The sequence below is a fragment of the Colletotrichum godetiae genome, assembly GCF_030913485.1.
Source record: "Colletotrichum godetiae strain CBS 193.32 chromosome Unknown BDP55scaffold_7, whole genome shotgun sequence".
NCBI classification, from domain to species: domain Eukaryota; kingdom Fungi; phylum Ascomycota; class Sordariomycetes; order Glomerellales; family Glomerellaceae; genus Colletotrichum; species Colletotrichum godetiae.
Genome location: NW_026851255.1, coordinates 1,278,593 through 1,300,441, shown reverse-complemented (window position 1 = coordinate 1,300,441; position 21,849 = coordinate 1,278,593). Strand labels below are relative to the sequence as shown.

The 21,849-nt window shown below is 51.1% G+C and overlaps 6 protein-coding genes across 6 annotated transcripts; 1 reads left to right on the top strand and 5 right to left on the bottom strand.

Annotated features, from left to right (window-relative positions):
- Positions 1-236: 236 nt before the first annotated feature.
- BDP55DRAFT_652669 (family 28 glycosyl hydrolase) lies at positions 237-2,034 on the bottom strand. The gene is made up of 4 exons (XM_060574126.1): positions 1,655-2,034; positions 1,417-1,569; positions 1,216-1,361; positions 237-1,159 (listed from the first exon to the last, which is right to left on the bottom strand). Exons 1-4 carry the CDS (start codon positions 1,775-1,777, stop codon positions 415-417), a joined length of 1,167 nt encoding a protein of 388 aa, XP_060433760.1. The 5' UTR covers positions 1,778-2,034; the 3' UTR covers positions 237-414.
- Positions 2,035-3,910: 1,876 nt separating this feature from the next.
- On the bottom strand, positions 3,911-5,088 carry BDP55DRAFT_544868 (zinc-binding dehydrogenase; the record flags this gene model as incomplete). The annotated part of the gene is made up of 3 exons (XM_060568526.1): positions 3,911-4,828; positions 4,883-4,902; positions 4,965-5,088. 3 exons carry the CDS (start codon positions 5,086-5,088, stop codon positions 3,911-3,913), a joined length of 1,062 nt encoding a protein of 353 aa, XP_060433759.1.
- A 1,648-nt stretch (positions 5,089-6,736) lies between these two features.
- BDP55DRAFT_628587 (uncharacterized protein) lies at positions 6,737-7,519 on the bottom strand (the record flags this gene model as incomplete). The annotated part of the gene is made up of 4 exons (XM_060571922.1): positions 6,737-6,951; positions 7,103-7,121; positions 7,176-7,299; positions 7,365-7,519. The coding sequence occupies 4 exons, from the start codon at positions 7,517-7,519 to the stop codon at positions 6,737-6,739; spliced, it is 513 nt and encodes a 170-aa protein (XP_060433758.1).
- Positions 7,520-12,564: 5,045 nt separating this feature from the next.
- On the top strand, positions 12,565-14,343 carry BDP55DRAFT_691447 (eukaryotic aspartyl protease; the record flags this gene model as incomplete). Its single annotated transcript, XM_060576970.1, has 3 exons — positions 12,565-12,952; positions 13,019-13,927; positions 13,985-14,343. 3 exons carry the CDS (start codon positions 12,565-12,567, stop codon positions 14,341-14,343), a joined length of 1,656 nt encoding a protein of 551 aa, XP_060433757.1.
- A 297-nt stretch (positions 14,344-14,640) lies between these two features.
- BDP55DRAFT_725439 (heterokaryon incompatibility protein) lies at positions 14,641-16,246 on the bottom strand (the record flags this gene model as incomplete). Its single annotated transcript, XM_060579009.1, has 2 exons — positions 14,641-16,118; positions 16,186-16,246. The coding sequence occupies 2 exons, from the start codon at positions 16,244-16,246 to the stop codon at positions 14,641-14,643; spliced, it is 1,539 nt and encodes a 512-aa protein (XP_060433756.1).
- Positions 16,247-16,863: 617 nt separating this feature from the next.
- Positions 16,864-21,606, bottom strand: BDP55DRAFT_652658 (SNF2 family domain-containing protein). The gene is made up of 10 exons (XM_060574125.1): positions 20,592-21,606; positions 19,841-20,475; positions 19,666-19,767; positions 19,383-19,609; positions 19,277-19,310; positions 19,040-19,218; positions 17,996-18,956; positions 17,740-17,925; positions 17,513-17,663; positions 16,864-17,415 (listed from the first exon to the last, which is right to left on the bottom strand). The coding sequence occupies exons 1-10, from the start codon at positions 21,123-21,125 to the stop codon at positions 17,323-17,325; spliced, it is 3,102 nt and encodes a 1,033-aa protein (XP_060433755.1). The 5' UTR covers positions 21,126-21,606; the 3' UTR covers positions 16,864-17,322.
- Between the last annotated feature and the right edge of the window lie 243 nt (positions 21,607-21,849).

Here is a 21,849-nt window from a genome sequence, read left to right as displayed (position 1 = left end):
AAATGCAGTCTCAAGGGTCTGCCAAGACGCCACAGATGGCGCTGGTCAAGCCCCCCGAACAACTGTAGGACGGAACACGTCCACGCTACCGGAAGAAAGACGATGGAGGGCTAACAAAAGTTGCAACGAGGCTACAAAAATCTAGAAGTGTATCCCAGTTATCGACAACGGTCGCATAGTTCATTCATACTTGATGAGCAGACATGTCAATTGACTCTTCACTGTGCGTGCTCTGATGAAAGATAAAAGATTCCATTAGCTAAGCTATCCCAGGACCCACCCGGCGCCGCAAGTCCCACATGGCCCGGTGCCGAAATGCTGAAGCCGCCGGCGAAAACAAGATCGTAATATATGCGCTTTATCCTTATCCACAATTTTTTTTTTAGGAATATTTACAGAGAACGGTCGTTGCGCCTATGCCGGGCATCCGCTGGCGGGGAAGTTGCAGCTGCTGGTCTTGCCACCTCCGGTGATCTTGGTGTTCTCAAAGGTGATGTCGGAGCAGCTGCCGTCACCGCAGAGGATGTAGTAGTTGTAGGCGTCGCTGGTGGCAGTTCCGGTCACATCGATGAAGTGAATGCCAGAGATCTTGACACCGTTGGTGGGGGTGCCGGTCGGGCCACCGTTGAGGTAGTCCTGCTGGACATCAATACCGTAGGTGTCGATATCGGTGAGGGTGATGTTTTTGTACGTGACGTTGTTGACCTCGCCGGTGGTGCCGGAGTTGGACTTGATACGGCAGCCGTTGGAGCTCTTAACGATCTGGGAGTTGGAGAAGGTAACACCGTCAACGGTGTTGTTGCTCTTGCCACCGATGGAGCCGATGCTGAGGCCGTGGCCTCCGTAGCAGTACAGGTTGTTGACAGTGATTTTGGTTCCACTGGTGACGGCGACGCAGTCATCCTGGTTGTGGACCTTGATGTTCTCGAGCAGGACGTTGTCGCTGGAGGAGATATCGAAGCCGTCACTGTTGTGGGCGGCGGCCTTGCTGCCGCTCTTAGCGTTGGGCGCATCACCGGCAGAGTTGTCGAGGACGAGGCCGGAAACGGTCAGGCCCTGGTTGCCGGTCATGGAGAAGCAGTGGACGGGCCAGTTCTTGATGTTCAGGTTGGTGATCTTGGCGTTGGTGGTCTTCTTGACAACAACGAAGTGGTTGGGCCTATTGTCACTAGTTAGTTCCGATTTTTCGTTTGCCCTGAGGGAGCAGCCACTCACTTGTCGCCACCACCGTTGGATCCAAGACCGTCCCAGTAAGCGGCACCATTGCCCTCAATCACATGCCCGGGAGCGCCAGTAACAACAATGTTGGTTCCGGAGATGATGATGGGGTCGAAGCTGCTGTCGACGGTGTCGGCAAAAGTCTGAGCGCGGAGTTAGTACCCGATCTTTTGCCCAGTCGCAAGTCGGAAAACATACGGTTGTGCCGTCGAAGGTGACCTTGGTGCCCGTCTGAAGCTTGGAGAGATCGATAGCACCGTTGGAGGGCGCAGCAATGTTAGAGAGCGTGATGTCGGTGCACGTCTTGACAGCGTTCGCAATGTCATCGTACTTGGTGACAACGCAGCCGGTCTAAAGTGGGCGAGAAACGGGTCAGTCAGATTGCCGGGTCTTGGCGCGCATCGGATGGATCATGGATCGCATAGGGCTGACTTACGGCGTTGCTTGCGCGAGCAACGGTGTTGGTGTAACGAATGTGAGGTGCGCGGTGGCCATAAGGAGACGCCGCTACCAGAGCGACGTTCAGCAGAGCCGCAGCAGGGGCAGTAAACTTGACCATCTTGGCGTGGAGAAAAGAGAACGACGGTAGTGAAATTGAACAAAGAAGTGAGTGGTGGTGAGAATCGGAGACTGGCTGGGGAACCAAACGCCAAGTAGGGCGCCAAGGTAATGTGTTATATATCTTTCAGATCCAGTCTTGGCGAGCGCAACGGAAGAAGAATATGGCCTCACTGATTGGAGGACATTTGCAGACCCTCATCCGTCCGAACGGGTGAACAAGACACTTTGGGAATGACTGGCATGTCTGACAACGCGGCTCAGTGGATATTGCAGGGCTTTGTTCGGTTGGATCCATCCGGAATCAACGGGCTCTGTCGATATGACTTGAAATGGCCAACATCATATGTCAAGGTTTGTTTAGTGCGTCGGCCGTTGCACCGATCAGGCGCTTGTTCTTGAGCAAGAACGATTTTGTGGGGGTGAAGACCTGCATCTTTCTAATGACAGCGTTTCATGTCAATCAGGAACATGACATCGACCAACGAGCGTTGTTAGAGTCCGAGTTGATATGCGGGAGAACCTGCTATCTTCTGCCCAGTTGAGGCGCACCACCCCTTATTCTCTCCCGTCTCCACCGACTAATCTCTTTGAGTCAGGGGGGCGTTGAACCAACCGGTCTAGGGCTCGAAAGCAGGGACCCCCATCCGTTTTCACGAATCTGCAATCAACGTGACACTCGCTACAGAGGTTGGAGCCGGGATGTGGGACAGGCGTTGTTGAAGCCTCAAAGGCCAGTTGACATGTTGTAATTCATCAATAAGCGCGGTCTCAGCAAGTCATGTTTGCGATGACGAAACTTGGTCATCTAATGAAGTTTGCGCCAAAGTCTGAAGGTTTAAGACGCATGGCACTTGAGAGGTATCGGGACGTTTAACGTCCGACATTTTGCAAGACCATTGGCCCGAATCAAGCATTGACTTCCCAGCTGGACACGCGCACAACCTCAGCTTCGTCCCGTCATGGTCTCTGCGTTTTGGGGCAACGCTCTTTTTGTTTCGTTTCTCCGGGAAGTCTAACGATCCGTTCTTCTCGCTGGTGGACAAATTTTAAGCGACGTGCTACTTACAAAAAATGCTCAGCCGAACGGATGCTCAAGATGTGCCTCGCAATTGATTGGGTTAGAAAATTTCCATCTTGAGACTCAAAGAACAAGTTGCCCACGAAAGATTCGTCAGCAATCATCCGGAACATGTCCAGATGAGCATTGGTGTTGGTGATGAGAGCGGGTGAAAGGGATGAATGGCGTAAATCGATCTCGGTGACACAGCTCTGCCCCGCATTTAGAAGAATTTCAACAATCTGAGGCAGAATTGCTTCGGATTGAGGGTATAATCTGCCGGCAGAAATTTTGAGTTTAGAGTTAGGGGCACGAAGTTTGCATGAACTCTACTCTTATTGAAAACAAAGGGCATAACACAGGCCATGTGTCTATAGTGAGCGTAGTATAATTGACTTTGTCTACCTGTTGCGGAGAAGCTCTTCGGGAAGCTTTGGCCAAACATCAGGAGCTTAGACTTTTGCTTCTTGCACCTCTCAATCTTGAACTGCATTGGTGAGTATGGAATAAGTTAACCATGACTCAACAGACAATGACAAGTCGGTTTTCGGCACAGTCCACAAGTCGTTTGATGAAAGCCGCAGCTGTGTTGCGCTATAGTTCAGAACCAATTGTTCAGTCTCCTAGGAGACTATCGTGATTCATCGATATATCTATACAAGCAGCGAATGTCCTGTCGGGTTGTTTACCGTGCTTCGTTGGTACCTAGTAGTGTCCGGTACCCATTGCAGCAAAGTCAACCTCGAATTTACGAAAAACAAAACCAGGATGTATCACTCTGAGCGAGTAGGAACTTAGTCAGGAAAGTTGTCTTAAGCCTCCCAATGCCTGCTTCTAGGAACATCTCTTTTGGAATACCGATATAGCTTGCTTACCTAGCAAACTCTGAAATATTGATGTTCTCTAAGCAACGATATTGAGTTATGGGAAAGGCTTCAAGACCTAGTTCACGCTCACGAGGGAGGCCCAGTAAAGAAGAGAAATGAAACTTTATGCTTGCATCTAAGAGACATCTTTCGTGGAAGAATTGTGAGTTACACACAGCTACTTGTATCTGAGAAATGCTCTGCCGCCTCAGTTGATCTCAATGCCAACCTTGCCCTGATGCTTTCCTGACTGCAGATACTCGTACGCCTCTTTCAGCTGTTCCAGATTAAAGACCTTGGGATCAATGACAGGGCGCAGCTTGTCCAAGTCGGCCTCGATGGCCCGGCACATCTCTTCAAGCTGCAACCGACTGCCGCACCAGACTCCTCGAACAGTAACTAGACTCAGCCACGAATCCAAAAACGTTGGCATGTCATGCTCAGACGGACTACCGCCAGCAAATCCTGTGGTGATGATAGTGCCGTCGAGTCTACAACTAAGGAGACTCTGTCTTAGAGTCGTTGGTCCCGCAACTTCGACGACCAAATCAACGCCAATGCCTCCGGTCAGCCTTTTGGCCTCTTTTCCCCACTCAATCGTCTCGCGATAGTTGATGATATAGTCAACGCCGAGATTTTCTAGAAGTCTCGCCTTCTCGGCTGAGCTAGTGGTGGCAATGACCACCGCTCCAACAGCTTTGGCGAATTGAATGGCGAAGATACTGACGCCCCCCGTGCCCTGCGTGAGGACCCATTGCCCAGCTGAGACTTGCTTGCCAGGTAATCCAAAAAGGGCGTTCCAGGCAGTAACACCGGCACAGGTCAGGGCTGCGCCTTCAATGAAGCTCAAGCCCTGGGGTAGTGGAACGAGTCCCTGCTCGCTGAAGGCCCCAATGGTGCGGAAAGTGCCATCGAGTACAGCACCGAGTCCAGACTTTGGAAGGTCGTCGGTGAGCGGGCCTGCGATGTATCTCTGAGCAAGTGCCGTGAGCACTCTATCGCCTGTTTTGAATCGAGTTACATGCTTGCCGACAGCTACTACAGTGCCTGCGCCGTCAGATCCGGGAACAACATCTGGTTTGACGTCCCAAGGGTATCTGCCCTCAACTATGGTGAGATCTCGGTACTATTGGCAAGGTCAATCAACTTGAATATGCACGAAATGAGAACGAGTGCTCACGTTCAGGGTGGCGCCTTGTACTAAAGTGAGAGCAAAACTTAGTTTCGTTTAAGGGCAATCAAAGGCAACATGATCAACTAACACTTGACTAGGACCTGGCTGTCACCAACCTCTGGAGACTCTTGATCCGAGATCTGTAGAGAATTTAAGCCATTCTCACCGACAACTCTCCATTGCCTACTCTTTTCGGGGATTGCTTGTGTCATGGTATTCGGGTGTTTCCGGTAGGTCGATACAGCTTTAGCACGGAGAACCTGAGATGTTCATCAAGTGCTTCCTCGCGGCCGTCTCTGCGTCGAGGATATCGGAGGGGACACTACACTGTGCTCTTCCAATAATTTCCCGAACTTATATATTAGCAAGGGCAGGCTGCAGAACTCACAAAGTCCATAAGCATTAGGTCTAGCCGTGGGCTTAGTGACAAATGGAACTCCTAGGCGGTGATTTACTGATTCATAAGCACTAAGGGACTTTGGGGCCGTGGCCATTGCCCATGGGGATTATAATTGTGATTAGACATGATAACGTTACGTGCAATAGCGTAATTTTATCCCATCAGTTGCGGCATGACGTCGGTGAATACGTCTCCGATAATATCTGACGCTGACGTTGTATAGATTTTCTGATTAGATGCGCCAGGAACAATCGAAACGAGATTGGACCAAAAGATGTACATTGTGAATAAGAAGTAATTTGACACCACCCTCATGTAATGCGTCAAGTACGTGTGTAACGATATCATGCCGTAAGGTAGGTGAAGGGATAGCAAACCTTCGGAATAGTTCTGTATCAAATTTGCGTTTGCTGGTTCGACCACCGTTTAGCACTGCTTTAAAAGATTAGGCGCACGCGGCGTGACGGTGCCTTTACTAATTTGCTACAGGACTAGCTAGTGATACGCAAGTTACCATCGTTGTCTCTAAAGGTGCATGGTGAGACCTCCAGCAATAGGATGCTGCGAGACACAATATCGGCCTGTCTGAAGACTCCAGGTCAAGTTCCCTGTGCAGAAGAATTTGCACCCATCAATGTAGGTCTTGAGACTAGGCGCCAATGATGCATCATCAGCAAAATTGGCCATCAGACACGCGGCAGCATGGTTGAAGTCATTGATCGCTTTTTCGATCATTACCGTGACCATAGAGACTGTAATATCAAGACTTTCTGTCGGATTGGAAGTCCAATTCGACCTCGAGGCCAGGGGGCCCGCGCAGGGGCCACTTCCAGACCGTACTTACGAGATCCACGGTCTGCCCAGCCTCCGGTTGGAACCTCCCTTTTACACCTTACGCAGAAGTTAAATATCTATCGATTTTGACCTCTTCGTCACCCACGTTTCGAACCAATCCCTATGATAGGAATACCAAAACTTTCTGTTTTTCTAACGAGTAAGGGCACAATGCCCTCGACCGTTTGCTGCGCCTTCGTGCTAAGAGTAAGCAAACGTGCCGCCCCGAAAAAAGAAAAAGAAAAAAAAAGTGTTGAGGATGGCTTACTATCTCTTTCTTGGGAGACAGGAGGTCATTGAAGCTGGTTGTCTCCGTTAGCGCTCTGATATACACGCTTCGATCTAAGTAAGCAAGCAACCTACGCCCATACGAGAACGTTCGCCTGGTCCCACAACGTCTTCATTCCCGCTTCTCTGAGGACTTCGACTGGGAAAGAGATGCCGCAAGCGTAGCTAGTAAATTCAGGCCGTGTGATAGGACTCCGTCGTAGACGTATACGGAGGCGCATACTCAATGGAGAATAAGCAGACGTTAACTGCCCCTGTGCCCATCCTAGTTGCAATGCACTCTCCTGTGGATGGGAGATGTGGGCTAAGCCGACGCTTTTGCTCTATTTCGGAAGTCTCTATGAAGCAACCAATTTCATCGAAAAGAATCTGTCGATGGTCTGATCGATGCTCAAGTTAGCCAGAGATACCGACTTTTTGGTATGGAAGACACGGGCTGATGGAGGCTTGGACTGAGACTTGCTGTGCTCATAAGCCTCGCATACTGCATCGCCAATCACCTTGAAGAAAGCGATGATCTCATTCCCTGGAACTTCATGGTAGTCATCACTATCTGAAAGTCTGAGGCAGTGTCGCACATAGTCGAGGGTTTCTCGCCAAAAAGCTTGTGCGGCTCGAAGATTGTCGTACAAATGGCCTCCTTTTTCATCAATCTCTGTACGAAATCATTCAGAAATCCTGTGTCAATCATCTTATTCACTTACAGTCATCCCATGTGAATAGCTGGAAATTTAGTCAGGAGTAGCAGAGTCGCATAACAGACAAGAGTGAACGTACCCAAAGAACTACGCAGGACAAGATGTCTCCACGCTCCAGATTGACTTTTGAGTACCAAGTTGATATGAATAGTCCCACATCGATTTTCGACATCAATTTGCGGCTCCTGGTCAACTCAGTGAAGCTGAAGATAGACTAGCTTAGCTGGCCAGGTCTCTGATGACTTGGAGGCTCTACTCACCACCGTACCTTGCAATCCGCTCTGCAGTTAGAGTTCGGAGGCCTTCTAGACAAGGGCTCACGTCTTTTGGCCATTGTTTGAAGAGTAGACCAAGATCAAGAATATGAAGATCCTGGCCCTTAAGTTGTTGAATGAGAGTCTGGCGGACATCGGGGCAGGCCATTGTCGATGCTCTCGTTTGTTTGTACACAATCGTGAGTCTTGCAGATGAAAAATGCGAAATTGGGCTTCTACTTATAAGCTACGCATGGGATTAAGGTACATAGATACTTGTCCCACTACTTCTTAGACGCTCATGAATATTTGCCTCAATAGACTGTGGAGATGATCCCTTCTCCTTCAATTGACAGAGATCGTGTGAGAGTGAGAACCACCCTGGACCCATGCCGCTCTTGTCGAATGTCTTCTTTTGTAATTTGGGAGGCACGACTTGATTTGAGAGCAACCCCAAGCAAAGGATGGTGTCAGTCGCATGTTTGGGGGCTATCACCACTGGATCGCCGCGATTCCGTGAGGAAAATATAACAGCGAGGTATCCAGAATGTGAAGTACGTAACCTATTCGCTTTTGACGCGGTAGATCATTTTCGTGTTGCTGCTTTTACCAGCAATTGCCTGACTCCATGAGGCAATCAGATTTGCCAAATCCGAATGGTTTCAACACGTATACCCTGGATTTCGAGGCAGGTGCCAAGTCGATGAAACCTCATATGCTGTTGGTTCGTAAAGCAACGCTTGCCATGCATGTTGACTGCATAAAGGCCGTATTCTATTTCTAGGTTTCCCAAGTTCAACACATCGTCGTTTACCCCTACGCTCTTTCATAGTATTGGTCGAATGTTTGCTGACCTACCTGGACTGGAAGACACCAATAGGCATGACATTTGCCGATCTGATGATGGATCCGAAGGTTTTCTTCAGAGCCTAGAAGGTTCGAACCCGAGAGATGGCTCGAGTCTCACCCTCTTTACGTACAAAGCACGAAATCCTTCTTCCCCTTTGGCCGCGGGCATCGTAATTGCATAGGTCTCAAGTACGTTGACTCCTCATTTCAACAGCAGAGCTAAGCAAACATGCACTAATTATTATGCGCCGCCAAGTCTTGCTTGGGCAGAGATGTATCTTGCAATGGCAAAGGTTCTGCGTTAATTCGATCTAGAATTGTACGATGTCAGCAGAGAAAGGGACATTGACCACCATCGTGACTGCTTCCTAGGCGAGCCTCGAGATGATACGAAAGGTGTTCAGGTCAAGGTTCTTCGTCAACTGGACTGAATATGGCAGGGTAACATTGATCAGCGCAAGGCGGGTACGCTTCGGATCTATTATGCATGGATAGCCGGGAGAGTCAAGAACAGCCGTTGTATATGGGGCCTGTTCATCATGATTTCGTTGCACGGCCTTCTCCATTGCAAGTGTCACTGTCTCATCGGAAGCTCAATGCAGTGCCATTTGGTGTCAAAGCGTGGTCACGATGTCTCAACTCTTGAGCAGTAGAAGTTAGAACAGTAGCCCTCTGTTTCATAGTAGCCTTTGCTTCAATTCCGTGAAGTAGGACACACTAGAAATATTCATCTACATAGCAGTTTCAATTCATGCTTTCCTCGCGCGGCTACTCTCTTCTAATATCCGCGTTCTATCGAGTCAGGGCCGACGCTCACTCGGTCATAAGCGTTAGAAATACTGGTATATGGCAAATTTCACTGCAAACATGCGAGTTACGACCTAGGTACGTGCCAAGTGATATCAAGTGGACAAGAAAGTAATCCGCTGTCCAACACCTCCCAATAATATATAAATCTTGTCGTCTTCAGAACCACTGCCGTTGCTACTCTTCAAAGCTAGGGTTGGTCTCGAAGTATTCTTCATGCAATGCGGCACGAGGGGGAGGAGTCGTTCTTCCCCGTGATGTGCTGTCCGCGCTGGCCACCCGGGCGGCGACCCCCGAAATCGTGGCCGCTCTCGAGAACTTTACGACCATTCAGCACCTGCAGCTAGATATCTATTCTATACCATGGTGCGCCAGGTGCCCGGTCTGCTGGAGATAGAAGTAGGCTTTGGTCACACATATCCAAATCAGCGCATAGTTAGCGCCGTCCAGTATAGTGCTGGAGAAGAAGGGGAATCTGGACTAGTTGCCGGCGGACCATATTGTCACCTTCTACTTCCATATGTAACCTGTCTAACACCTGTGAACGCTGTTATCCTACGTTGTTAGTTGAACTCGGATGGAATTCTCTTTCAAGGTTCTTAAAACCTGGGTGGAACAGTATCGGGGAAAATCGAAGAGACCATGAAATAGTCGAAACTTTTTTCTAGGGCAAGAGAAATGTATGTTCCTCAACGCGAACCGGGGAACATCAATCCTTTTTTCCAGCCTCAAGCAACATCGCGCTCCGCTCTTGTTGCTCCATTCAACCCTTTTGCGAGGGTTTTCTTTCTTTTTTTTATATAAACTCTACCGGGAGATTCATTCATCAACTAGGGCGTTTATACCCAGCCGACTTTGGAAGCATCGTACTACACCTACCTCTTGTGTCTTGAAACCCCCCTACATCTACACCTCTAGTACCACTGCAACTGCATTCGATTCCCATCGACCATGGCGACAGTCCCAAGGCATGTCTTCATCTAAGGTACTTTATGCGCCAAGCCACTCCTCGCCTGGGTATAAACCGGCGACGCTACACAAGTCGAGGAGAAATCGGCTCTCGTTCGCTCCGTAAGAGTGGAAATGTCGGCGGTCGCCCGTTACTCACTACACCGCTATGACTACTTACCTAGCCGTCATAGAGGAAAATGGTTCGTTCACAAATGAATATCTCTTACGACCACAAACGCATGCGCTCTCACAGCGGAAGAAGCTTGGCGACTTTGAAGGCGAAGTTTACCAATTCGATACTGCTCAAGCCATGGTCTTGACTCACGATGGTACAACAGTGGAGGGCTCGGTTGAAGCGGATATCTACCTGTGGAATGGTGGCAAAGATTTGGTTTCCGATCAATCTTGGGATTTGGAATGGTTCCTAACTGGAGGACTGGATTGATCTTTTTTGCGGGAATGGAAATGGTGGGGAATGATGATGGCTGAGATCTAGGCAGGAAACTTCTTGTTGTTCTGGGAGGCACCCTGGATCTGAACATAGATTTCAAAGCTGTAGTTGGCTCTACTTCAAGTATGGAATTGATGGCTTGATCGATGGAACAATACAATGAAAACTAACATTCAGATCTCTCATATATTCCCGTCAATCAAAGTGGGCAATCAAATTGAACATCACTGTGAGTAAAACTTACGTCCGTCAAAGTGTAAGATTCTTAGCCGGAATCCGGGGGACACCGCTCGGCACGGACAACGAAAAGCACGGGCGCAGAGCCCATAAATAGTTATGGGGTCTAGTCCGTCAGGCGCTGCACAGAAGAAGTCTAACCTTACTCGGTTCATCTCAGGTGGGCGCTGACTGAAGTGTCTCTGCATTTTGCATTCTTCAGCAGACTTTGGAGAATTTTGATGGTGGATTCTTCTACTTCTTCAACTCTTCGCTAAGTGTTTGACTTCTGTAATGATGGGCTGAGAAGAACATGTGTGGTCTGATTATCTATGGCACCTGAGCGATTTCAACGCTCTCCTTGCTTCAGGGCAGACTCTGAGAGTCCGGGGGATCTCTCAGAATGTAACCCAGGATTGGCCAGCGGCAACTTAAGCCTATCGAGCAAGCACTGTTGCGATCCTTGGATCATCGATATTATCGCTTTCGGGTTATAAACTGTGGCGCGATTGGTCCGGATCATACCGGCTGTGATCTCTCCCGCACCCTCAGGTCGCATGTACTCGCCCCTCTGAACTCCTGGAGCTCCTTTGTCCCGTCGACTTCTCGGTGAGGGCTCTTGGAGAGATCTGAGGTAACCTATTCAGGGCTAGTGGCCGTGGCTCTCACACCAAATCGCTTCCACTTTCGTCTCAGGGGTTTGTCTGATCTACCATGTCCCACCGTTAGCTCGCCTGCGGCCCCTAGTCAACTCTGTGACGCCAGGCCCTGGAGTTCTTGTTTGAAGTGTCCGTCGCGACCACTCACAAGTCTGTCTTGGATGTTCGAAGGTGCCAAGGCCGAACTGCCAAGTCTCGCGAGCTAACAAGTCTGGCATCCCTCCGCTAGGGTGAGACGAGTGGAAAAAAGCAGGGACCTCTCTGAGCATACTGCAGAGGAAGGTTGTCGTTCGTCCATGTGCTAGACAATTGTGTGTGTGTGTGTGGCAAGCAAGCACCCCCGAGAGCGAAAAGTATCCGTAGGAATGCCAATGCCGCGTGAATGATGTGTCCCATGTGCCAAATTTGGATTTTGGCTCAGCAGCCGCACCAGGCGGGAGGATGCTCGACAGGGTCCTCCCAAGGCTCTGCACTGACAAGGGATGTCAGAATGGGTTTGTTGTAGTGAAGAAAACGTGCGAACCATGCTACTTTGAGACACCATGGTTCCTCATCGTCGTTGGCTGGTCCCCCTCCCTTGGCGCGGTGACAGATGGGACAGGGCATCGGCTAGTTCGTCTTCTCTCTCGCTCTTGGTCTTGGTCGATCTATTCCCATTCTCGTTTCCAATCTCTATTCTTGTCACAGCAATTCTCTTTCTTCGTTGCCTCTTCTTTCCTTTACGCTAATTCTTTCCCTCCATCTTCAATCGTTGTCTGCCTCGACGGTGGAGTCTGCTTCTATTCCACTCTTCTCACCTCTTGGTAGCTCTTGGTAGCCAAGGCGTGTTTTGCATTGCGTTGCGTCTGCCGTTTGAAAGGCAGCATTTCTTCACGACTTCCCGGTGGGATCTTCAATACCATTCAACCATCAATAGCTTGCTGGATCAGCTTTCTTTTCGACTTCTCTTCGTTTCTTCTCTTCATCGTCCTTTCCAGCCAGTCGGTTCCTGATCTATACGCTCCTTAACCAACAACCGATTTTCTCTTACCGAAGGACATTTGAGATCGACTTTCGAATCCACTGCCGCCACCACGAAACAACCAACACCCTCCATCGACTCGACCAAGCGCCATTCCATCAGATAATAGTTCCCATGTGGCGACGACCGCGATAGCACGCACCACCTTTCCAGCGCCAGAAATGACGCTCCTCTCATCCGCTCTTTTGGCTCTTTCACTAGTCACTAGAACCCAAGCATGGCCTCAGCTACCAACCGACGATGGCGATTTCAGCACCCTCATGACACTTCCCGTCATCCCGTATACCGCCACACAAAATCACGATGTCGAAGTTGTCCCGCGTGGGCTCTCCCTACCCGCCGATGAGGGCGATGAAGTCAGTATGATGATGACGTTGCCAGTGACTTCAAAGTCAAGAAGAAAGAGACGTATAAGGGCGCCACGCAAAGTTCTACTCGACAATCTTCTCGGCGATGACTTGGAGGCTCTTCCTGCCGCCCCGGTGGTCAAGCCTCCAGTAGTGCGAGGCCTGCCCGTCGATGACAGTGTCGATGTTAACAGCGCTTTCGTCACGCTGCCCGTCATTCACTCTACGAAGCGTGGTGTATTTAGCAGACAGGTTGAGGCGAAGCTTGCCAACCGTTCTGACGTGGCTTACTACGCCCAACGTGAGCAGCAACTCCCATTGCCTTTACTGATGAGCATATGGAACACACACACTAACTTCGTTATAGTCAACATTGGCACACCCCCTCAGCCAGTCTACGCTCAGCTAGACACTGGCTCATTCGAGCTATGGGTAAACCCAGAGTGCGGGGCCCTCGCTGCTTCTGATCAACGCTTCTGCGAAGCCGTTGGCTTCTACGATACGGCTCGATCATCAACCGCCGTATCACTACAGACCACCAAAACTCTCCGCTACGGTATCGGCGCCGCAAACATTACTTATGTCCGCGACAGTCTCGCCCTTGCCGGCTCTCGAACGACAATGCAGCAGGTTCAATTTGGCGTCGCCACCAGCTCCGAAGATCAGTTTGCAGGAATTCTGGGCATCGGCTATGGCAATGGCGTCAACACCCGCTATAAGAATCTTGTCGACGAGCTCGCTACGCAGGGAGTCACCCGCACCAAGGCTTTTAGTCTCGGACTGGGCTCCAAGGACGAACAGGAAGGAGCAATTGTGTTCGGCGGCATCGACACCTCGAAGTTCTCTGGGCCGCTGGCTCGCCTCCCGATTCTCCCAGCAGACCAGGCCCCCGACGGTGTTGCCCGGTACTGGGTAAACATGAACTCACTCAGTCTCACTCCACCGAGTCGCCGCGTCCGCATGTACCAAAACAGCTCCATGCCGGTCTTCCTAGACAGTGGCGCTACTCTCACGCTGCTGCCCGAGGAGCTTGCCGTGCAGGTTGCCACCGACTTTGGCTCACCTGGTCTGGACGCTAACGGATTCTACCCTGTCTCGTGTACTCTTGTCGATCTCAACGGCACAGTCGATTTCGACTTTGATGGCATGAAGATCAAGGTCCCTTACAAGGAGATGATCCGTGAGCTGCGCACCACCCCGCCAACGTGCTATTTAGGTATCGTCCCCAACGCGGACTTCACATTGCTGGGCGATACCTTTTTACGCTCAGCGTATGGTAAGTTGATCCTATCCTATCCTCTTAAAGAGATGCCATACTGACTCACATCGGCAGCCGTCTTCGACCTGGACACCAACGCTGCTTACCTAGCGCAGTATGTCAACTGCGGCACCAGGACGATGCCCATCAGTCGACCGGAAGACATTGCAGCTATCCGAGGATTGTGTCCTGCCCCTGCTGGATCTATTGCTGTTCCCATACCACCAGCGACCAATGGCACCACCACCTCACCAGGGACGGGGGCAGGGTCCGGCTCAGGATCTGGCTCGGATGCTGGATCAATGTTGCCCACGAGTCCCGCTCCTGAGATGTCCGGCGTGCCGGCGTCTGACACGATATCATCCACTTCAACGTCAGCACCAAGTACTCTCGCAATTGTCTTGGGAATCGGCTTAGCAGTTATTTTGATGTGAAAAATGGATAGTCGAATGAATTGTTTTGGTGTACATGCGGGCACACTTTTATGAGCATCTTGAGCGGGCAGTATGTGATTTTATGGCGTTTGGAATAGCGGAACCGCCAAGCTTTTGATTCTAGCATCATCGGGGATGACATTTATTCAGTCGGCGCATATGATGAGCAGCGAGCATTGTCAAAAAGTCGAGGTTTGAGACAGAGATTAATGTCATGTGCCACATGAACGGCCATTCGAAATATCAGCTAGTCCCGTTGCGTGAAGTGAACTAATTTGATACCTCGCCATTGAACACCTACTTAAGCGTAACGGCCCTGTTCTTTGCGCTATTCAAGACATTCATATCTGTGAATGTTGCCAGCCCAACTCGACGGTATACCCCATCAGATGCTTCATCTTCAACCACCATGAGCGCAATGAGCAGCTCAGCGTCTCCGAGTAACGTTTTTCCTAAGAGAAGGTACTCGGTCTCCTCGTCCCCGATCTCAAGCGAGACATCAGCTAAATCAGGATATTCTGTTACCCACTCTTCGTCCTTATCAACCATCGACTCGTCCACATCGTCAAGTGTGAGGATGGGGCACGACAAGACCACGTTGTGCGGTTTGGTACGTTCTTCCAAGAGAGTCATACTCCGGACCTTGGCAAACTCCGTTGTGAGCAAGCCAGTGTACCGGATCCGCCCATTAAGGGAAGCCCAAGACCAACATGGTGCCCGGTTCGATCTCTTCCTTTCCGCATCCCTGTCTACGTCGCAGCTTTTCTTAGACCAAGTTAGCTGTTCAATGAACCATCGTTTCCATAGCCCGAAAGTATTCCCATCTCGCCACAGGCCCTCAAGCTCTAGTGTGATGCCCTTCAAAGCGTTAAGCCTGTCGTCAGCTTCACCCAACAAGCGGCGCGAGTACTGTTCCACCACAGTCATCCAGATATACCTCTGCTCCTCCTCTTGAACCCCAAAGATTGACCCTGCCTCATCATTGAAAGCCAACCAGGGCAGACTTTCCAACGGTTGCAAGTACTCCAAACCATCAGCAGTGACACCCCGCAACTCAATTTCCTTACACTGCCACAGCAACTCATATTCCGAGAAGAACAACATCCTTGACGAGAGCATGAACTCCTGAAGAACCCACCCGCGTGTGTCTATGGCATGCTTGGGTATATGTGTACCACTTCGGAGGTAGACAGTTCCTAAGCCGCTCGACATGGGAATGCAAAACTTAGCTTCAGGCAAGTACGTCCCCTTCATTTCAAGAAACCCATCTTGAGCTTTCGCTGCGGTTCCGGCCGCAATCATGACCGCAGCATTCTTGTAGACCAGAGCCATTTCGCTAATTTCCTTCTCTTTGTCTTGGACGCAATCCTGAATGATGCAGAATGCATCGACCCAGAGATGCCGGAAGCCGAGCTTTCGCGTGACTACTACCGCATCTCTGACCGTCTGCTCGAAGTCGTCCATATTTATCTCTTCAGTCATGCGTTCGAGAGTAGCTTTAACGAGCTTACCAGGCTGTTTGCCGCCCCAGCAGTAACTCAAAGCGACGTACTTGCCTTCCTCTTCGACGTCATTGACGAAGAGCTTCATAGCGGGCGACTGGACCGTACCAACGTCAATTACGCGTGTCGGCAGAACACTGTCTCGGCCGTAGCGGCATTGATCATGCGTTTTTCTGCACTCTTCATACAACCGTGAAGCAGCGGAGAACACCTTTTGGCTCTTCACATCTCTCTGCAGAGGTCTCCTGTATACGAAGCTGGTAGCGGGGTCTCCTACGTTTCGCGTCAGAGGTTTTTCAGTGAAATTTCCGCTGTACATCTAGTACCTGTGGTCACGTACCGTCCTTTGCGTAAGGTAAAATGCTAAAAATAATGTCCCCTGAGGGTAGACTGCCCTCCATGATGTCGATCCATGGTGGTGCAACATTGGAATCCGTCATAGAAGAGCGATTACGCAATGTCAGGGTCTCGTTGCCGGCCCAGATGTGCTCATGATGCCTCTTGGATGCAGTACATATGAAGTGGCATAGAGAACACCCACCCGTAGCCGCGGAGCAACATTGTGTATAGGTGGAGTGTTCAAATCCGGTAGTTGAGTTGAGCGCCTTCAGACCCTCTTCCGAAAAGACGAGAAGACATCGGGAGCAATATTTATCGGTCTTGTTTGTCCCCCGAGATCTTTTAGAGCTTGACGAAGAGTTATCCAGCTCAGCTCCAGAACGGCGTCGAGGTTGTGTCGACCTATGCGGCAGAGATACTGACATATCAACGTACTGTAAAACTTAGGGCGCCTGGCGGCTATCCATCGTCCCAGGACAACAGAGCAAGACCAGGAATTTATGTAATGTCAAGTGGTAATCATGCGCCAACGCGGGAGCGCGGGAACACGCGAGGAAGCACCCACGGGCGGCCTTCCGCACATGTGGCTGAGCTTGCATGAAGGCAACCAGGCTAAGCACACCATATGCAGGCTGTAGACAACTAGGCTGCCCAACCTCCTCTCTCTTCAGAAGTCGCGCTTCGCCTCGTTAGGCATACTGTCTGTCATCATCCAACCATGGAAGAGAGCCGCAAAAGATGTGGCCAACAACCTGCTCGTTACGGTAGCGCAGGCAACTATCTCCGTGTTGCTGCTACAGAGAGGCGGCTAGGACATAATGATGCTAGGCCCAAGCCATGCGTTGCTATATCCTTACGAGGCTCGCAGTGCTCTATAATGTGGTAGAGAAGAGAATCAATCGGGTATTATTATGAGCAGCTATCATAGCGAAGCTCTGCTTCTAAACATGATGGCACTCGGCTCCTGAGGAGATACAACTACCTAAGTGAGATGCCTGCATCGCATTGCAATGACCCCTAGGAGGACCGTAGAACTGAAATATTCAAAAATAACCACCATCAAGTTCATCAAGACATCAATTCGCACATTTCCCGCAGCGAACCATCACCTCATGACCTCAACATCACACTGGCCGTCTTATGACTGATCCATCTCGTCATCAACATCAGCAGGCTCATCGAACCCAATTGCCGCCAGGTTCTTCTTGACGTTCTGTTGTGATCTCATTTCCTACACCAAGGCAATTTTATTAGCCAAACAGTTGAAACTATTGACGGGGCGAACCGCTTGCGATGATGACATATAGATAATGGATGCCTCGACTTACCTCTTCGACCGTGTTTTTGATCACGTATCTCGTGACGAGCACCTTTTTACCCTGACCGAAGCGGATCGCGCGGGCAATGGCTTGGTTCTCAACGCTGGGGTTCCACTGTAACTCGACGATGAAGACGCGGTTGGCGCAGGTTAGGTTGAGACTGGTGATGGGTAGCGGTTAGGATGGGTCTATGATGATATGCCTTGATATGTGAATGAGACAAAGGATGAACTCACCCAAAGGCACCAGTTCCAGTCGTCATGATGAGAACCCTTTTCTCCTCTTCCTTTGCGAATTGTCTCAGGATGTCCTGTCTCTGCGATAAGGGACAGTCACCGTCAATCTTGTGGTACTTTACGCCGACCTTTTCTAGGTGTTTTGCAACTAGGCGCAGTGTTCTCGTCCAGCAAGAAAAGATGATGCTGTTTTCCGAAAATACTTAGTGACCGTCCCTTTCAGACAAATAGTCTTGATTCTTGTCGTGTCACTTACCTCTTGGTTGTCGAGACGTCGACTTGGACGTCACGGATGAGCGCCTCCATCTTGGTAGAGTATCCCACCGTGTTAAAGTAATCCGCATCGTCCGCGCCTGACGTGGTCTGCGCAGACGCGTCAGGCAAACCCCCGGCATCCACCGCAGTCCTGTCGACCCTCACCAGCGGAACCGTCGTGGGACCAGCAGAAGAAGTCTTGGCCGACTTCATCCAATTATCACACACGGGACAATGCCGCCCCCGAGAGCCGGAGACCGGGGCCGACACCGACGCCACCGACGACAAGTCCGAGTCCTCGAGACACTCTGAGCAAAACACGTGTGTGCACTGTTCCTCAAACTCGTTGCGCAGCCTGCTGGATCCGAGGATGGGCATAGGCTGGTGACAACCATCGCACGTAATCTCGGCGTTCTGCCCCAGCGCCGAGACGGCGGCCTCGCGCTCGTCGAGGCGGTAGCTCCTCCGGTGCCAGGAAAAGGGCTTCTGGAAGGTGCCGTGGTTGCAGAAGATGCGCATCTGGAGATTGGCCTGGAAGAGACCGAACTTGCTGCTCTTCTCGACCTCGCCTACTTTCTGCTTGATGGTGCGCATGAGAATTTTCTTGGTCTTGTCGTACTGCTGCTGCTCCTCGAGGCTGAACTGGAGGTCGACGATGCGTTCCTCGAGACCGGGAAGGTCGAGGAGGTCTTTTGTGCGGCGAAGGCAGAGGGATTCCATGAGGGTGACGAGACGCTCTTTTACCTTGTCGAGGTTTTCCGAGTGTTGCTCAAAAGGCACCTCGATGTAGCGGCGGAAGGCGGCTGGATTGTCAAAGGGGGTTGCGCGGATGAAGGCGAAGAGGGCGCCAATGTCAGCGAGTTTGTTCTGGATGGGCGTGCCGGTGAGGCACCACCGGGAATTTGCGTGGAGCGATCTGCAGGCTTGGTAGAATGTTGTTGCCGGGCGGCGGATTATATGCGCTGTGTTGTGATCTGTCAGTTTGTTGTCTAAGATACGATGTAGAGATGGTGAGGGCATTGCAAGTAACGGGAGGGAAACTTGCCTTCATCGAGGACCACTCGGTACCAGCCAATCTTGTGCAGGATGGACGACTTCTTCTCAAATTCTGCAGATAGTGTATTGTAGGTTGTCACGACGACGTCGGAGCCCTTGATCTTGTCGAGGTCCTTTTCTCGATTCGGACCGTGATACTTGACATGCGTCAGGCTTCCGTCCACGTGCCTGTCGGGTTGTTAGACGTGAGAGACCAAATGGTTGGTCGCGAGTATTAGTTACTTACTTCTCAATTTCATTTGTCCAGTTGTAGATTAAGACTATTCATTGTTAGTTATCGGGCTCGTCAAGGGGGTTGGGGGAATAGGCTGGGCGTTTTCTTGTAGACTCACGAGCAGATGATACCACCACGAGGGTCGAGCCGGAGTAGTGCAGGTCCTTATTCTTCTCCCCGTTCATGTCCTCATCGATGGCCCAGATACGAGCGTCGTCGAGAGTCTTGACGATGAGCGAGAGGATGGACAAAGACTTCCCCATGCCCATCTCGTCTGCGAGGATGCCACCGCCCCTCTCGTCCGGCTGGATCTTTTGCTTCACATTTGTGATCTTATGGCGGTACCTGATTGATCCGGATTAGAGTGATATCTATCAGTCGGAAAGCCTTAAGAAACATACCATTCTTGTCCCTCTACCGTCACTGGGTACCAGAGTCTATAATTTGGATGAATGTCACCAGACTCCCGCTCCAACATGAACGCGAGCGCCTCCTGTTGGTGCCTACGGACGAACGACTTAGCATCATACACTCACAAGAGGGTGTGGTCAGTGATAGACAGAAGGCAGACGTTACCCTAGCAGGTCATTCTTCAATCGCTTATCTCCAAGTTCTCGGTTGAAGTGGCGCTTGTTCTTAATCGAGTCATACACCTCAATCATCATCCGCCTTAACTTCTCCTCCCGCGGTTGCCGCCCAGCCGGTTGGCCGCTGTTGACGTCGTTGATGGTATGCTCGGGCATCGCCTCGCCACCCTGAATCTTGAGAACATGCGGGTTCTCATAAGAGTGCTCTCGGCGCGCATGGTCCGACTTTTGCAGCCAGAGCTTTCCCTCGGTCAGCTTGTCGCCGACGCTTTTCGCGGCGCGGCGCGGGCCGTAGACGTTGATGTCAACTTTGACCATGGCCTCGACAGGCTTTTTGGCGCGGCCGATGGTCTCACGGAGCGTGTTGGTCGGGGCGATGGGCTCAAACTCGACGTGAGAGTCTGGACTGAGCAGTCGAGCGAGGGCCTTGCCGGGCCCGGAGCGGAGGTAGCCGAACTCTGTAGTATTGTCGTCCTTGAAGGAGAGGCAGATGTGTTCTTGTGAATCGGTGAGAGTGAAGCGTTGGTAGGCTGTCTTGCTTGGGGCTGAGGCTTGACTGGACTCGCGCAGTTTGGTGTCGATGACGGCCATGTCACCTATTAATTTGACGTCTACATTATAGAGCTATGACTGATGAGTCGGGATTGTCCTTTACGCCATCTTGACAGAGAAGAGGAAGGAGAAACAAGACTGTATGTCTAGATGACCAAGAGACTTGATGAAATGAGTTTGTGTCTTACCATGCCGTAGCAGACCTTGTCGGCTTCGTCCTCGCCCGCCGTCGACGAACATGAGTCCGAACCTGCGATACTGGAATCGGGGAAGAGTGAGGGTGAGTGTGTTACAGGCAAAGAGTCTTGTGACGATCCGGAGCTCTGGGGTGAGCTGTACGTCCCCTGCGCAGGAGACTGTGCGATAGTATTGCGACCCCATATTTCCAGGTCGGTTCCGAAGTCGTAGGGCGCGAGCTCGGTTCCGTCACCGAGATTGAGGGCCCCTAATTGATCACCGACGCTCTGGCCAAAGAGAATACTGTCGAACACGGCGTTCATGGAAGGGTGGTTCTCGATTACGGGAACATCTTCTTGGTCGCCCTGGCTGGTGTAGTCAAAGCTTTGAAAGGGGGTATGGCGTGGATGATATCCGGGGTCCGAGTAGTCTTGGAAGCCGCCCTGGTAGGTTGGCGTGATGGAGCCGTACGAGGAGACGGACGACGGGTCGGGATAGTGGAGATCCTCATCTTCCTCGTTGAGAAGTCTCTTTAGCGACGACATGACGGCTAGGGGGTATCGGAGACTCAAGGTAGTTGACTAAGTCAGTCTGTCGATGAGTGATTGAGACTAAAGTCCTTTTTCGGAGTTGGTTCCGGAACTGGAGTTTAGTGTGTTGAAAGCTAGTGAAAGCTTCGAATAACTTCAGTTGAATGAACGGACGGTTGTCGAGTCTATCTCGCAAACGGGTCGATCAATGTTTTCCCACTGTCAAGTGCTTCTTCTCATGCAGCCAGTGCCTTGAGGAACATGATGAGGCTCTCTGCGGCAAAGCAAAAGGCGCCGGGCGAACCATTTTTGACCACATGATGGTCGGTGACGTGAGGCAATCGAAGAGGCTACCTTTTGCTGTGCAGTCTCCCTCCTTGAGGCGCAGTGCGCGGACGATGATGAAGGCGATCGTGCTTCCCGTTGGTGGTTCGCACTTCGCCGAAGACTTGTAGCTGCGCTCCGGACGCGCACAACCCACACCGCGTACTTTTTCCACTTTCTTAGTGTCGTAGAGGCCCCTGTGAGGGTCCTTGTGGGCGGTTTGGGGGTCCCTAACTGTCCTAACTGTCCTTAGGGTCATACTCGCACCCGCTTTGCACCGCCCCCGAAGGCCCCCCGGCACCCCGGTTCACCGACGGTTGCTCCGCCCCAACCGCTCGGAGTCCCCCGACCGGGGCATTTTCAAGAGCCTCACTAGCCCGGAATGAGGTCGAATGATGGGGAAATGCCCACCTGC